General features: G+C 39.4%; 1 protein-coding gene across 2 annotated transcripts in view; it reads right to left on the bottom strand.

Annotated features, from left to right (window-relative positions):
• Positions 1-688: 688 nt before the first annotated feature.
• The window catches only part of LOC128684023 (meiotic recombination protein REC8 homolog), a 41651-nt gene continuing 24737 nt past the window's right edge, over positions 689-17602 (bottom strand). Inside the window, exons 15-18 of one of the 2 annotated variants that reach the window (XM_070098829.1) lie at positions 8250-8414; positions 6917-7112; positions 4041-4402; positions 689-1990 (exon numbers count right to left, since the gene is read on the bottom strand). In XM_070098829.1, coding sequence (XP_069954930.1) covers positions 1917-1990; positions 4041-4402; positions 6917-7112; positions 8250-8414 — 797 coding nt within the window. In that variant the 3' untranslated portion in view covers positions 689-1916. Of the gene's footprint in view, positions 1991-4040; positions 4403-6916; positions 7113-8249; positions 8415-17602 lie in introns of those variants that run through there. The other variant, XM_070098830.1, reaches the window with a different exon arrangement.

Raw genomic sequence — 17602 nt, 5'->3', positions numbered from 1 at the left:
AAACTTCTTTAATCAAAGAGCCCTTCACCGACATCATCCTCCACCAGACTACATTTCTTTATTAACGTTAACGGGAAAGACACATAAAACCAGATTCATACAACTCCAGAAGTTAATGTTGCATATCCTGTGATACTGATTTGCTCATGGTACTGTAGTATGAAAAAAGTAGTTTTTAATGGACATGCGGCTGGAGTGAGCAAGGTAACTATGAAGGAATTCCGGGAAAAAGGGTTAATTGGGATAGATTCCTGGAGGTGAGAAGGGCAAGGCAGTACCAGAAGTGGGTGGGTATATTGCAGTCGGAGGGTAATCCCACTTGTGATGTCAACATACTACTGGCAAGTCAGTGACTGAATGACTAGTTTCATTTTTATTGAAAGAGGGAAGGGCTCATCCTACCTTGGTGGGAGACAGTCACTAAGGTAAAAAACAAGAGGCTGTCAGTTCTTTTTCACTGTTAACAAAAATATAACTTCCACTGAAACCCCAAGGTAATACAGCAACTACAAAATCAAAAATATTTTATTGAATATAAGTTACATATCAATAAATATCTCTGTCCTTGTTTCTATGTTGAATGCGTAATAAACATAATGAAAAGCTTTGTAAAACAATAATTTAATTTTGTCATGAAATTCCCTCACACAATCCACTATAAATATAATACCCATTTTTTCCAAACGGGTTTTGTAATTAAGTTAAAAAAAATTATACCAAAAAATTAAAATCACAGAATGCGAAACTTATTCTACCTGTAGTTAATATACTGCAAAATTATACATAAAATATATTATAAGAACGAACACTATCACGTGTCATGTCATTCATACAACTCTTTAATTATGTCTTTTCTAATTTTTTCACTGAAATCTTTATTTAAACACATGCTGTAAAAGTCCATACATAAGATGAATTTAATGCTCACTAACCTATTTGCACATCATAAAAAAATTAACAAAAATTATTAAAGAAACTAAAAATTGGGTCATCACTTCAAATGTCTCTCCATTAAAATAAACTATAATCTCTCGTACAACAATCCTCTGTACATTTTACTGTGTTATGCATTAAACTTCCCAAGACGGGACCAAGATATTTGTAGCAAGTATATCAAGAGTAATGTTCAAATAAATAAATAAATAAATGTGTTCGTCACGATTAAAAAACAAAGAGGGTAAAATCTCAACCATTACTGCTGATGAATAGGCCTCACTGGTACCGTTTTCTTAACCACACTGTTGTCTCCGTTAAGGTTGGTTAGGAAAAGGCATCAGTGAGGGTTATTCATTAAAAGTAATTGTGGAGAGTCGACCCTGTCCTCTAATTGTGACTGACACATTACCGACAAGTACTGTAATACAACACAATATAGTGTTTGTCACTGTATTGAGAAGATGCATATTGTTTTATTAACATATCTGTAACAGAGGGAAGCAAACAGGGCCACAACCTATCACTGGCGATAATAAAGAGCTGTTGAAATTGATTACTTGCGTATTACAGTACAGTATCATACAGCGTCTCGTGAATATTAAATAGCTATAATCTGGTATTAACGCTCAAATTAAATTTTAAATATATCTATACGAGGCATTAAAACATTAGTCAATATTAGGTATTAGGACTCTAAAGTTTGTCTATAGGCCTATGTATATTCTGAATAGAACAAATAATGCATTCAAAATTATTTTATCTACCAGAATTACGTTAATAAATAAAAAAAAATATAAGAAATCTTTCGTTATCCATGCAATGTATAATTTATCTGTAAATATTTTAGAATGATATTATCCCTAATATATAAGTGGCATTAAATTATCTATAAATATTCTGAGTCTACTAGCATTGTAAACCTGCACCTGAGATATGAGTTAGATGTGCTTGTATTACTCTGACTCTTCACTTCTCGATAGTTAAAGTAGAGTGACGTATATTGTACCAAAGGGAACATCTTGCTTCAGACGTACAATCTTTTTCTTATGCATCTCTGCCGTGAAGAAAAATAAATCTTAATATTAATTACTAAAGCAATTGAGATATTCTTCTGCCGTCAAGAAAAATAAATCTTAATATTAATTACTAAAGCAATTGAGATATTCTATGTTGATATTTAATGTAAATACAAATGATATGGAATAGGTGGTAAGTTACTAAATGCTGTTAAGAGGTTTTATGAGGATAGTCAGGCTCAGGTTAGGGTGTGTAGAAGAGAGGGAGAATACTTCCCGGTAAAAGTAGGTCTTAGACAGGGATGTGTAATGTCACCATGGTTGTTTAATATATTTATAGATGGGGTTGTAAAAGAAGTAAATGCTAGGGTGTTCGGGAGAGGGGTGGGATTAAATTATGGGGAATCAAATTCAAAATGGGAATTGACACAGTTACTTTTTGCTGATGATACTGTGCTTATGGGAGATTCTAAAGAAAAATTGCAAAGGTTAGTGGATGAGTTTGGGAATGTGTGTAAAGGTAGAAAGTTGAAAGTGAACATAGAAAAGAGTAAGGTGATGAGGGTATCAAATGATTTAGATAAAGAAAAATTGGATATCAAATTGGGGAGGAGGAGTATGGAAGAAGTGAATGTTTTCAGATACTTGGGAGTTGACGTGTCGGCGGATGGATTTATGAAGGATGAGGTTAATCATAGAATTGATGAGGGAAAAAAAGGTGAGTGGTGCGTTGAGGTATATGTGGAGTCAAAAAACGTTATCTATGGAGGCAAAGAAGGGAATGTATGAAAGTATAGTAGTACCAACACTCTTAAATGGATGTGAAGCTTGGGTGGTAAATGCAGCAGCGAGGAGACGGTTGGAGGCAGTGGAGATGTCCTGTCTAAGGGCAATGTGTGGTGTAAATATTATGCAGAAAATTCGGTGTGGAAATTAGGAGAAGGTGTGGAGTTAATAAAAGCATTAGTCAGAGGGCAGAAGAGGGGTTGTTGAGGTGGTTTGGTCATTTAGAGAGAATGGATCAAAGTAGAATGACATGGAAAGCATATAAATCTATAGGGGAAGGAAGGAGGGGTAGGGGTCGTCCTCGAAAGGGTTGGAGAGAGGGGGTAAAGTTTTTTTGGGCGAGGGGCTTGGACTTCCTGCAAGCGTGCGTGAGCGTGTTAGATAGGAGTGAATGGAGACGAATGGTACTTGGGACCTGACGATCTGTTGGAGTGTGAGCAGGGTAATATTTAGTGAAGGGATTCAGGGAAACCGGTTATTTTCATATAGTCGGACTTGAGTCCTGGAAATGGGAAGTACAATGCCTGCACTTTAAAGGAGGGGTTTGGGATATTGGCAGTTTGGAGGGATATGTTGTGTATCTTTATACGTATATGCTTCTAAACTGTTGTATTCTGAACACCTCTGCAAAAATTGATAATGTGTGAGTGTGGTGAAAGTGTTGAATGATGATGAAAGTATTTTCTTTTTGGAGATTTTCTTTCTTTTTTGGGTCACCCTGCCTCGGTGGGAGACGGCCGACTTGCTGAGAGAAAAAAAAAAAAAAAAAAAAAAAAAAAAAAAAAAAAAAAAAAAAAAAAAAAAAAAAAAAAGATATCGAATCCCCATGTATATGGGAGAATAAAATGCTTCATATTTCTGGAGAAATAATGAGAATAAAATTATAGCCAGTCAATCAATGGCATACAAGGTAGCCAACGACAGTTTGTAAATAAATTATGAAAACTTAGTAATATTTCAATCAGTCCTGGATCAGTATAAAGGCAAGAAGGAGAGAGCTTCATAAAATACATAGACCGAGGTGTATTTCTCTTAGCGTATACTGTATATGCTGAGAATTTACTTTAGTTCCTACTTTAAGAATTATTGTCTAGTGGTGAAAAGGTTACATGAAGCCTTTATGACTTGGTGTAGTCAATAGGCTTCAATCCCGTTAACCAATTCAACAATGCTTCCCTACTTGCTACCTAATAATGATCCATGGCGAATTGAAACGTCCAATTTTATTTACAGATTGTGGGTTAGTTGTGAACTGTCCCAGGCACGGTAATGTGAAATTTATTCTTAGTGAATATAACTTACCCAGAAGCACATAGAAGATATGCGCCACCTCCGCTTTCGTGGGGTTAGTTGGCAGTAGACTCTCAACGGTTCCCACTGCTCCCGGGCATAATATATCCTTCACATGTTCTTCTGTTTCTGCGTGTTTTAAGCTAGTTGGTGATATCTGTCTGATGGGTGACATAAAACTAGGAATGAACTCCTCACTCGTATCACCAGGCCCTGGAGGAGCATGTGGTCGGGGTATGGGTGCTGGTGCAATGGGACTTGGAGTCCTAAGTTCTGTAGGTTCTTTCCTAGGACCTACTTCAGCTACTACTGGAGTCACTGCTTCAGGTAAAGCAAATTCTTGAGTGACGGGGAGAGGCAATCCATTCACAATCCTGTAGGAAACATCAAGTGTTTATAACGAAGGAAAATGAACTGATAACAGTAAAAACAGGATAGAGGAAGAGAAGAATACTACTAATAAAACATGAAATATTTATGCAGTTAGAATCTGAGTATATCTGTAATTTATTTTGATAACATGAACGCAGATAAACACTGATTGACTGATGTTATAGTAGCCAGCCTTAAACCATACTACGGGCGGGGATAGAACCCGCGATCAGAGAGTCTCAAAACTCCAGACCGTCGCGTTAGCCACTGGACCAGCTAGCCACAATAAGATTCGTCCAACTAGGTATATTTCTACACCATAGGAAGGTTAGCATAGACACCACTGTGACCACAAATGCAAGTTTTTACAGACGAATCTCCAGCTAGCGTGGCCGTGACGAACTCTAGCTCAAGTCCCCTCAAAGCCGTTAACATGACTCACGAAATCGTAATGACACGATTGCAAACAAACCACACCACGGGCGGGGATAGAACCCGCGATCAGAGTCTCAACTATACCTAGTTGGACGAATCTTATTGTGACTAGCTGGTCCAGTGGCTAACGCGACGGTCTGGAGTTTTGAGACTCTCTGATCGCGGGTTCTATTCCCACCCGTGGTATGGTTTGTTTGCAATCGTGTCATTACGATTTCGTGAGCCAGCCTTAGACTTAGCTGAGAGTACTGGCAGTTAAGCTGATACATAGATGATGATCAAACTTAATACAATGCATGTGGTCAGCCTCATGGATAAACATGAACGCAGATAAACACTGACAGACTGATGTTATAGTAGCTAGGCTTAGACTTAGCTGAAAGTACTGGCAGTTTAGCTGATGCATAGAGGATGATCAAACTAAATACAATGTATGTGGTCAGCCTCATGGACACTTTCTTAAAACACTGTGAGCTTGACTGTCCACTTGAGTAATATTCAAATTAGTACGATAACCTAAGTGATATGTCGAGGTATCTTATTAATGAAAATTAGATACTAGGCATTGATCTTATTAATGAAAATAGGATACCAGACATTTATCTTATTAATGAAAATAAGATACCGAGCATTTCTAAATTTACTCAAAATATGAAATACAATAATAATAATTCCTTTCTTTTTGGGTCACCCTGCCTCGGTGGGGAACGTCCGAGGTGTTAAAAAAATAATAATAAATAGGGATTTTGTTATTTCTGAGCAAATGTATTCCTGTTAACCCTTTGGGAAACTAGTTCCAGGGGCTTTTCTTTTATCCATGTACTCTTGTGCTACCGTCCACAGGATGAACAAGGTGTGCACAATAAATTAGCCGCTTTGGCGGCAACATCCATTCTCAGTGCAATCATTTCTTCAGTTGTTGTCAGTAAGGAAAAAGAAAATAATTTTTTTTAACACGTCAGCTGTTTCCCACAGAGGAGAGGTGACCCAAAAAGAAAGGAAAAACTTTCATCATTCAACACTTTCACCATGACTCATACATAATCATCTTTATTAAATTAAGCAGAGACATAAGTTAAACTTTTAATGACTGAAACAGCAGGGGTACTAACCCTTACCTTCTTAGCCTAAATTGCTGCAGCGTCTCACGTAATTCAATCAGGTTTCTGAGGAAAGCTTTATCGCATCTAGACAAGATGGTGTTCAGTGATGAGGTCAGTGCTTTCTAAATGCTCTACCAATCTGTGCTATTTGTTTTTTTCATCACTGGTATGAATTTCAGGCATACTAATTTGCAGTTCAGGGCCGCCTGTCTCTCTTTTTGAAGACTGTTACGTATACACACTGATTGTCTTCCAGTTGTCTGGTAGTTCCTTATGCCTAGTAACAAACTGTTTTTTAGACTATTGAATTTACAGGTTAAGAGCCGTTATCCTACCTCAGCTTGTTTCAAAATACAACCCTCTGTAAGGTATAATAAAATTTCTCCCTCAGGATGCCACCCACAACAGATGCCTATTCCTAGGTATCTATTTGCTCTTAGGATACAAGTGATTCCTGAGCTCTGCGGCTTTTTCTTTAGATACGTAATGATATCCCATCAGGTACCAAAACCACCGTTGTGTCTAGCTCTGGCAGGAACTCCAGTACCTCTTCTCGTTTCAAATGTTCCGACAATGGCTCCTGCTCAATTGTGAAAACATCTTACTCATATCCGTAAGACCCTGTCTTTTCTTAGCCTTATCACCTGAACTTAAATTGTATTTTTCTTCTGATGTGCTATGGAGTATTTGAGGACTAGACTACATTTGTCGCTATGTTAAATTATTACCGTCTTCCTCTGTGTGTGTGTGCATGTGTGCTGCTGATGAGGAAGGGATAGGCAAGATGAAAGAAATAACCTTAAAGAAAGGAAATTAAAATAAGCAACAGTGTGAAATAGAGATAATGTAGAAAATATGAAAATACCTTGTTAAAAGAGAACAAAATACTGTACTGGGTTGTTTAAACAGAGGGAATGGCTGTGACCGAAAACATGTACTTTATCAGTAAATGACAAAGATGAATGAATTAAAACTTACCTTTCCACCGGTGAATGGGGAATGTGGACATCAGCTTGTACAGTAACTACAGTAGCACCTACTTCAGGAGAACGCAGAGGGCCTCTTACAGGAGTTTCTTCAGGAGGTACATAAGTAGTGACGCGTGGGGTTCTCAGTGACATCCCTGGGGGTGTGGCCAAGCCGATATCCTCAAACCCACTCTGGACTCTCACATCTGAAAGAAACCCATTACATTAAGATTAGGCTTTGATACTTGTTTTCCTATCCGAAATTATATGCGGTACATCAGATTTGGATTTGCTATTTTAAGTTAGATCTTTATAATTCATCAACACCATATGCTAGGTTTCAAGCCTATCGACAACCAGGTTATTTATGATGCATTTCACTAAATAGCCCTCTAATAACGGAAACCTTAATCCCTAAAATGTAGAGTATGCTTTTCAGTGAATACAGTTTGTATTATATATCATATCTGTATATACACCGCTGTTTTCAGCGTATATACATCGAGAGAAATAACCCCCTCCCCTCACAATATATGCAAAAGGTTTATCACAAACCAGTGCTTAACGCAACAACTTCAGAAATTTACGCCTAAAAACGTAAAAAATTCATTTGGATAAAAATTATGTTCTGTTTACAGAAGGAAAATTACTTGGAAAAAAAAGTCTTGACTGAATGCAGCTAGAGGATTAGTGCGTTGAAAGACTGATGAGTAGCTGAAGTGAATGAAAAGTTGAAATAGTCAAGCTAGTGAAAATGTGGCGAATGTTAAGAGATGTGGGCAATATGGAAAAAAGAACTAAATAAATATGACTCATTTATGCAAGACAAGCCACGGGGAATGGCTTGTCTTGCACTGTTAAGACCACCTGTCTGCGATTGTATTGTATGACTCGTTTAAAGTTGTACGCAAATTTCCAAGACACTTTAAACTCCTTGGAGACCAGACTATTTCCCCCGTAAACTGTTGAACTGTTAACAAGTCTTCCAACAGGTGGAAATGAGGAAAATCCTGGTATTGATTGTGTTTATTATCCAAGAGTTGTGGCGGTACCATCTTCCAAAGATCACTCGCTAGAATAATCATGTGCTTAACACAGGCATGTTAGACATTTAAAACAGTATTAAAACATCAGTATATTTAATCTGAATAGTTTACTTTCGTCATTTCGACGTTATATTATAGTCCTGCACAAATAATCAACGCGTAGAAGACAAACTCATGATGACGGTTCGGTCGTAATAAGTTTCAGTTTCCGGGTTATTTTGTATTGTTTCCGTCACAGTATTGTGTTTTCAAATGTTATAATCATACTTGTACTACAGAACTTCACTTTTATATCACCTGGTCTTGGAGGAGGACCTCGGGCTGGCTTTGGGGTTGACACTCTCGCTGGGAGTTCAGCCTCGACTTGTAGTGTCTCTTGTATCGGTGGCGCAGGTTCCATCAGTGGAGCCGCTGGAGGGGCCTCGGGCTCAAGTGGAGGGAATATTTCTAAGCCTTGCTCCTCTGTCAAGTAACATAAGGTTATGTGAATGGATGGAAGAAATAAAATTAGAGGTTAGTTTCATGGCTTTACTATACTATACACCCCATACCCATCCAGTGGCCCGTAATAAAAAAATTACCGAAGAACACAATGGATCCACTGACTAGGCCCCAAAGTTATGGTAGTGAAGCAAGTTGCAGTACTGGGCAATGAATAATTTACATGTTTTTATCTGGTTATTGTTGTATTGATTCGTTTATGCAGATATGAATTCAGTCATAAAAACATTCTAGTACACTTTTTTTTTTCAATTTTTATTACTTTATATTTTAGCAGGTTATAGTTGAAGTTGGACATGTCGTGGGGGTTCGGAAGGAGATATGATGGTTGAAGATAAACACACTTGTGGATGGTAACGCTATATATTGTCAGACTGTGGTAAGGGAAGGGCCCAGCCTGCCTTCTTGCCTGTTGTATGTCTAAGCGTGGAGTGAGGAAGTTACAGAGGTACTCACGTACACCTGCGCATCCCGTGACATCACACAGTCACTATGCCTAGTAAGGGATCTTCTATATAAAACATATGGATGATACTATGATACTCAGCTAAGCTATACAACACATGTAAGGGGGGGATCAGCAACTATGCTGACAGCTCGGTCATGTTACGTATGTCGTCTCGACATACACTACTATGCTATAGGCTGAACAGGCAGGTAGTTCTGGGCTGATTCTATACAATAACAAATTCATATGTAACTTAGAACTAATGGATGGTATCATAATGGATGTTAACATAATGAGTTTTAACGTAATGGGTGTTAACGTAATGAGTTTTAACGTAATGGGTGTTAACGTAATGAGTTTTAACGTAATGTATTACAAATTATAAGAACAAATCATGGTATAATATAGGATGGACTTGATCGATCGATCTGTAGTCATGCACTCTACGGATTCTGAGGAAGAATAAATATATATTTACAAAGTGAAAGTAATTAACAGCAAAATCTGGTGCATGCAGATCATTACTGTCAAATTATCAGAATACGGAGGGAACGTGAACACGAAAAAAAAAAAAATCTGAAAAACTGATCATTTAATAACAAAAAACACAGTTGACAATTTCCTTCATCTCGGACATCTCATTATACAGACTATGTACATTTAAACCCAATTCTGCGAGGGTGAGGTTTACATATGCAGAATGGTTATCATCTCTGGGAAGATCGAATTCCTCTGCAATGGCTAACACATGCCTTGACTGAGGGCAATCTGAATGAATATCTACAAAAGATACTTGTGGGTTTCTCATTACTTGTCAAGTACGCAAGGAGTAACGACATTCAGGTTGATTATCTGACTGAGTATTTGAGGTAGAGGGTACAGAGTCAAGAGGATTTTCAGCATCTGTCACATTAGTCTGGGTAGCAATATCATCAACATCGCATACTAACTTCATATAATCTAAATGCGATTCTTTGTACTTTTTTTTTTTCAACAAGTCGGCCGTCTCCCACAGAGGCAGGGTGACCCAAAAAAAGAAAGAAAATCCCCAAAAAGAAAATACTTTCATCATCATTCAACACTTTCACCACACTCACACATTATCAATTTTTGCAGAGGTGCTCAGAATACAACAGTTTAGAAGCATATACACATAAAGATAAACAACATATCCCTCCAAACTGCCAATATCCCAAACCCCTCCTTTAAAGTGCAGGCATTGTACTTCCCATTTCCAGGACTCAAGTCCGACTATATGAAAATAACCGGTTTCCCTGAATCCCTTCACTAAATATTACCCTGCTCACACTCCAACAGATCGTCAGGTCCCAAGTATCATTCGTCTCCATTCACTCCTATCTAACACGCTCATGCACGCTTGCTGGAAGTCCAAGCCCCTCGCCCACAAAACCTCCTTTACCCCCTATTTCCAACCCTTTCGAGGACGACCCCTACCCCTCCTTCCTTCCCCTATAGATTTATATGCTTTCCATGTCATTCTACTTTGATCCATTCTCTCTAAATGACCAAACCACCTCAACAACCCCTCTTCTGCCCTCTGACTAATGCTTTTATTAACTCCACACCTTCTCCTAATTTCCACACTCCGAATTTTCTGCATAACATTTACACCACACATTGCCCTTAGACAGGACATCTCCACTGCCTCCAACCGTCTCCTCGCTGCTGCATTTACCACCCAAGCTTCACATCCATATAAGAGTGTTGGTACTACTATACTTTCATACATTCCCTTCTTTGCCTCCATAGATAACGTTTTTTGACTCCACATATACCTCAACGCACCACTCACCTTTTTTCCCTCATCAATTCTATGATTAACCTCATCCTTCATAAATCCATCCGCCGACACGTCAACTCCCAAGTATCTGAAAGCATTCACTTCTTCCATACTCCTCCTCCCCAATTTGATATCCATTTTTTCTTTATCTAAATCATTTGATACCCTCATCACCTTACTCTTTTCTATGTTCACTTTCAACTTTCTACCTTTACACACATTCTCAAACTCATCCACTAACCTTTGCAATTTTTCTTTAGAATCTCCAATAAGCACAGTATCATCAGCAAAAAGTAACTGTCAATTCCCATTTTGTATTTGATTCCCCATAATTTAATCCCACCCCTCTCCCGAACACCCTAGCATTTACTTCTTTTACAACCCCATCTATAAATATATTAAACAACCATGGTGACATTACACATCCCTGTCTAAGACCTACTTTTACCGGGAAGTATTTTCCCTCTCTTCTACACACCCTAACCTGAGCCTCACTATCCTCATAAAAACTCTTTAACAGCATTTAGTAACTTACCACCTATTCCATATACTTGCAACATCTGCCACATTGCTCCTCTATCCACTCTTTCATATGCCTTTTCTAAATCCATAAATGCAATAAAAACTTCCCTACCTTTATCTAAATACTGTTCACATATATGCTTCAATGTAAACACTTGATCTACACATCCCCTACCCACTCTGAAGCCTCCTTGCTCATCAGCAATCCTACATTCTGTCTTACCTCTAATTCTTTCAATTATAACCCTACCGTATACTTTTCCTGGTATACTCAGTAAACTTATTCCTCTATAATTTTTACAATCTCTTTTGTCCCCTTTCCCTTTATATAAAGGGACTATACATGCTCTCCGCCAATCCCTAGGTACCTTCCCCTCTTTCATACATTTATTAAACAAAAGTACCAACCACTCCAACATTATATCCCCCCCTGCTTTTAACATTTCTGTCATGATCCCATCAGTTCCAGCTGCTTTACCCCCTTTCATTCTACGTAATGCCTCACGTACCTCCACCACACTTACATTCTGCTCTTCTTCACTCCTAAAAGATGGTATACCTCCCTGGCCAGTGCATGAAATTACCGCCTCCCTTTCTTCCTCAACATTTAAAAGTTCCTCAAAATATTCTCGCCATCTACCTAATACCTCCCTTTCCCCATCTACTAATTCCCCTACTCTGTTTTTAACTGACAAATCCATACTTTCCCTAGGCTTTCTTAACTTGTTTAACTCACTCCAAAATTTTTCTTATTTTCATTAAAATTTCTTGACAGTGCCTCTCCCACTCTATCATCTGCTCTCCTTTTGCACTCTCTCACCACTCTCTTCACCTTTCTTTTACTCTCCATATACTCTGCTCTTCTTATAACACTTCTGCTTTGTAAAAACCTCTCATAAGCTACCTTTTTCTCTTTTATCACACCCTTTACTTCATCATTCCACCAGTCACTCCTCTTTCCTCCTGCCCCCACCCTCCTATAACCACAAACTTCTGCCCCACATTCTAATACTGCATTTTTAAAACTATTCCAACCCTCTTCAACCCCCCCGCTACTCATCTTTGCACTAGCCCACCTTTCTGCCAATAGTCGCTTATATCTCACCCGAACTTGCTCCTCCCTTAGGTTATACACTTTCACCTCCCTCTTACTTGTTGTTGCCACCTTCCTCTTTTCCCATCTACCTCTTACTCTAACTGTAGCTACAACTAAATAATGATCCGATATATCAGTTGCCCCTCTATAAACATGTACATCCTGGAGCCTACCCATCAACCTTTTATCCACCAATACATAATCTAACAAACTACTTTCATTACGTGCTACATCATACCTTGTATATTTATTTATCCTCTTTTTCATAAAATATGTATTACTTATTACCAAATCTCTTTCTACACATAGCTCAATTAAAGGCTCCCCATTTACATTTACCCCTGGCACCCCAAATTTACCTACTACTCCCTCCATAACATTTTTACCCACTTTAGCATTGAAATCCCCAACCACCATTACTCTCACACTTGATTCAAAACTCCCCACGCATTCACTCAACATTTCCCAGAATCTCTCTCTCTCCTCTACACTTCTCTCTTCTCCAGGTGCATACACACTTACTATAACCCACTTTTCACATCCAATCTTTATTTTACTCCACATAATCCTTGAATTTATACATTTGTAGTCCCTCTTTTCCTGCCATAGCTTATCCTTCAACATTATTGCTACTCCTTCTTTAGCTCTAACTCTATTTGAAACCCCTGACCTAATCCCATTATTCCTCTCCATTGAAACTCTCCCACCCCCTTCAGCTTTGTTTCACTTAAAGCCAGGACATCCAGTTTCTTCTCATTCATAACATCCACAATCATCTCTTTCTTATCATTTGCACAACATCCACGCACATTCAGACTTCCCACTTTGACAATTTTCTTCTTCTTATTCTTTTTAGTAATCTTTACAGGAAAAGGGGTTACTAGCCCATTGTTCCCGGCATTTTAGTTGATTTTTACAACACGCATGGCTTACGGAGGAAAGATTCTTATTCCACTTCCCCATGGATATAAAAGGAAAAGTAATAAGACCAAGAACTATTAAGATAAAATCAAAGAAAACTCCGATGAGTGTGTATAAATAAACGTGTACATGTATGTGTAGTGTGACCTAAGTGTAAGTAGAAGTAGCAAGACATGCCTGTAATCTTGCATATTTATGAGACAGACAAAAGACACCAGTAATCCTACGATCATGTAAAACAATTACAGGCTTTCGTTTTACACTCACTTGGCAGGACGGTAGTACCTCCCTGGGTGGTTGCTGTCTACCAACCTACTACTACTACTTTGTACTTACCAGTACTAATTTTTCTAACCTTATACTTATTGCAAGTGATATGTTCAACAACTCGATAAGGGCCAACAAACTTTTGATCGAACTTAGGCATTGCGGATGTTTTGTTGAAATTTGTCAGCATTACTCTCGAACCTACTTTAACTTTTGACGGCTTAGCATGGCTATTAGTTACTCTAGTAAATTCTGCTGTTGATTTATGAAGTGTTTCACAAATTCTTCTAAAAACACTCTGAGCTATGCTGGTACGAGTTGCTACGAAATCATCAGGGTTGTAATTGGGTTTCGGAGTGGAACTCATAGGGTAAACGCTTGTCTACACCATACAATGTATAATGTGGAGTATCACCTATTGAAGCACTGTAAGCAGAATTTATGGCACATTGAACATCTGGTATAACTTCATCCCAAGTTTCACTATTGATAGTGGCTCTCAAGACATCAAGTACTTTCTTATTGGTTCGTTCAGCTAACCCACTGCTGGCAGGATGATGAAGAACAATGGTGGATTTAGAGATCTTGTACAAGGTACACAAATTTTCAAGAATCTCATTACAGAATTCACTTCCATTATCTGTTACTAAGGACTTAGGGGTGGTATGCCTGCAGATAATGCGTTCTTTAAACGCTTTAGCTACTGTCTCAGCAGTCTTATCTGCAATAGGAACTATCTCACAATATCTGGTGAAATGGTCTACCATAACACACAGATGTTTGTTGCCTTGGAGGGAACATTTAAAATTGGTTAACAAATCAAGCGCAACTCTTTCCCACGGTTCGCTAGTGGTTGGATACACCTGGACTGGATTAGGACCATTGACATTTCCTTTATGCTGCATGCAAACACTACATTTCTTAACATACTCTGAAATGTCAGTTGCAATACGTGGCCAAAAGTACTTCATTCTGGCTTGTTTCACCGAACGATCCATACCAGGGTGTGCAACACCTGGTGCATCATGAACTAGCTGTAGAGCTACATTCACTAGTGACTGTGGAATTACTAACTGGTATACTCTTCTGCTTGGAGTACCCAACTCGGCTGTTCGATACAGTAATTCTTGACTCATTACAAAGTCACTAATGGGTGCTGGTGGCTTCACAGTCAGAATAAGATCTTCCTGGAGTAGGAATTGAATCACACCAGACCACATGGGATCTGTTCTTTGGGCATTCTTTACATCCTCGGCAGTAAATGGAGGATCTGCCGTTACTACACTAACGTGTCACGATAAAGCATCTGCGACTACGTTTGACTTGCCAGGTAAATGTTCAAAAGTGGGATTGAACTCTTGGATAGTCAAGGTCCATCTGGCTAACCTTCCAGTAGGTTGTTTGTTCTGGAATAAAGGTATCAGAGGTGCATGGTCTGTCAAGACATGAACAGGGTACTGGTAAATAATGTCTCGGAAGTGCTTTAAAAACCATACTATTGCTAAAGCTTCTTGCTCCATTACTGTATAATTACATTCAGCCTTCGTGAGGACTCTACTAGCAAATGCAACTGTGTTGTACTTGCCATCAGTCTTCTGAGCTAGTGCGGCACCTATGCCAATTGAACTAGCATCAGTTGTCAGATAAAGGGCTTAGAAAAATCTGGGAATTTCAAAATGGGAGCGGACGTTAGCTTTTCTTTTAGTGTCTGGAATGCTCTTTTTTGACGGAAGGTCCAAACGAAACAAGCATCTTTCTTAAGCAATTCAGTTAGAGAAGCTGCTACTGAAGAAAAATTAGCAATGAAAGATCTGTAGAAACCTGCTAGACCCACAAAGGATCTTACAGCATCAGCAGTTTTGGGGGATGGAAAATTTAATACTGCCGTTACTTTACCTTGATCAGTCGTAACCCCTCTAGGAGTGACTACGCGTGACCAAGAAACTTAATTTCTGATCTGAAAAATTGACATTTAGACAGTTTGATCTTTAAATTGGCTTCTTCAAGCTTACCAAGTACTACATCAAGTCTTTTCAGATGTGTATCCACGTCTTCGGACATGACGATTACGTCATCTAAGTACACCATAAGTGCTTTACCTATAAGACCTCTAAAGATATTGGTCATGAGTCTAGAGAATGTGATAGGAGAGGATCGTAATCCAAAAGCCATTCGAAGGAAGTGATAATGACCTGTGGGAGTGGAGAATGCAGTTAACTCTTGGCTGTCCTCGTGAAGAGGGACTTGCCAAAACCCTTGTAACAAGTCCAGGGTCGAGAAGACTTTGTTATCTCCGATGTTGCGTAAAAGATCACCCAGTACAGGAAGTGGGAAGCGATCTGGAATAGTTTTCACATTTAACTTCCTAAAGTCAATCACCGGGCGCCAAGTACCGCCCTTCTTAGGCACTAGGATCAAGGGCGCATTCCAGAGTGAATTGCTAGGTGCAATAACTCCATCATCGAGCATTTGATTGATCAATTCTTCTGCGACAGCAACTTGAGAATGAGGCATTCTGTACGCAGGTATATAGATAGGTCTAGTACCAGGTTCAAGTGGAGTACGATGGGACAATAAGTTCGTTATACCCATCTTCTCACCTGGTAAGGCAATGGCTTTACGACGTTTGTTCAACAAACGCTTGACTTCATCTGGGAAGTCAGTGGGAGCTAAGTCTTTCTCCTCAACTGGTGGAATGGATTGATCCAGTGGAGTGGATGAGGTCTCCCCTGTTGAAATAGCACCGACCCACTGGTCAGGTGGCATGTCATCCTGTACTTGAACAGGGTAAGGATAGTGAACCAGGTCAACGAGATTGGTATTTGCTCTCAGACGAACACTGTGACCCGAAGTGTTAGCAAGGAATAAATGGATCTTACTGTCTCTTACATGTAAGGAAGGTTCAACAAATAAACCTTTGACCTTGCAGGAATCACTGTCAACTAGGACGTTATCACCATCTGGAACACTAGGAACAACAAGACACTCTAGTGAGAGCACTAGCCGCAACAGAGACATCTTTCTGCAGACGGCATGTGACATCGACAAGAGATGGCATTACTAGTTTCAAATAATCGTTTTCCGACAAAGCGTCCCCTGTGGAGAAACTACTACTTGGACTAGCAGACATTGCAGGGATAGGCTGAGCACTCAAAGCAGTCTGAGCATCCTGTGACACTTGAGGCAATACACTATCTTGCATATCTGACGGTGTAGGTGGAACACAGATGGGAGTGACAGAGTTACTAGTGCCTGACCGCTTGGGTACGCTACTGGAAAATGCATTGGCTTTACTGTAAGGACTTAATCTGTACATCGTACTCTGTGGCAGTATGGCAGATCTCTGATCCAAGCTGGTAACCCCAAAATGGAACGATCAAGTCGTCAATTTGGGCATGCCATCAGTACGGGTCAAGCACAATGCGTAAGTCTCTAATAGAAACAAATCCCAGTAGGTCACCAGAAAATGTAATCTGGTCGACAACAAGAAAAGCAGCAGTAAAGTCTCTACCTTGGATAGAAAAGGTGAGGGAAGTCTGACCTCGGACACGCAGAAGGGAACCAGCTACTCCACTAAGGGAGGTTACAGTAGTTGGTTCAACGAGGACACGTCGTAACTGCTTCTCTTTAAACAAACTAGACCTGATGATATTAACTTGCGCACCAGAGTCCATGAACACATGAACGGGCGCATTATGAATAGAAGCTTGTACTAAAGGACCTATCGTTTCATTTGGAGTTATGTGCAAACAGAAGGGTGGGTTGTCACTGGAGAAGGCATGTTCTACTTCATCCCCAAATTCCTCTACGTCAGAGACATGTGAAGCAACATCAACAGCGGGATTGTCATTCTCAAGACTGCTTAAGGCTTCATAGGAATTGTGAACTGGGATGGTGTACTCATTATCACCTACAGTCACGACTGGACGAGTAGACTGGGGCGCTCGGATTTCCCCGAATTGGAAGAATGAGGCTGGTTCTGGTTATTCTGAGAACCCCGATCTCTATTTCCTCTCCTGGCTCTGCGGTTGGAACGGCCACGGAAAGATCTAGAGTACTAGTGGTTATAGAGAGCATTACACTCGGATGTGTCA

The sequence above is a fragment of the Cherax quadricarinatus genome, chromosome 65 (genome assembly GCF_038502225.1).
Source record: "Cherax quadricarinatus isolate ZL_2023a chromosome 65, ASM3850222v1, whole genome shotgun sequence".
Taxonomy (NCBI): Eukaryota; Metazoa; Arthropoda; class Malacostraca; order Decapoda; family Parastacidae; genus Cherax; species Cherax quadricarinatus.
This window is presented reverse-complemented; position numbering and strand designations above follow the sequence as displayed.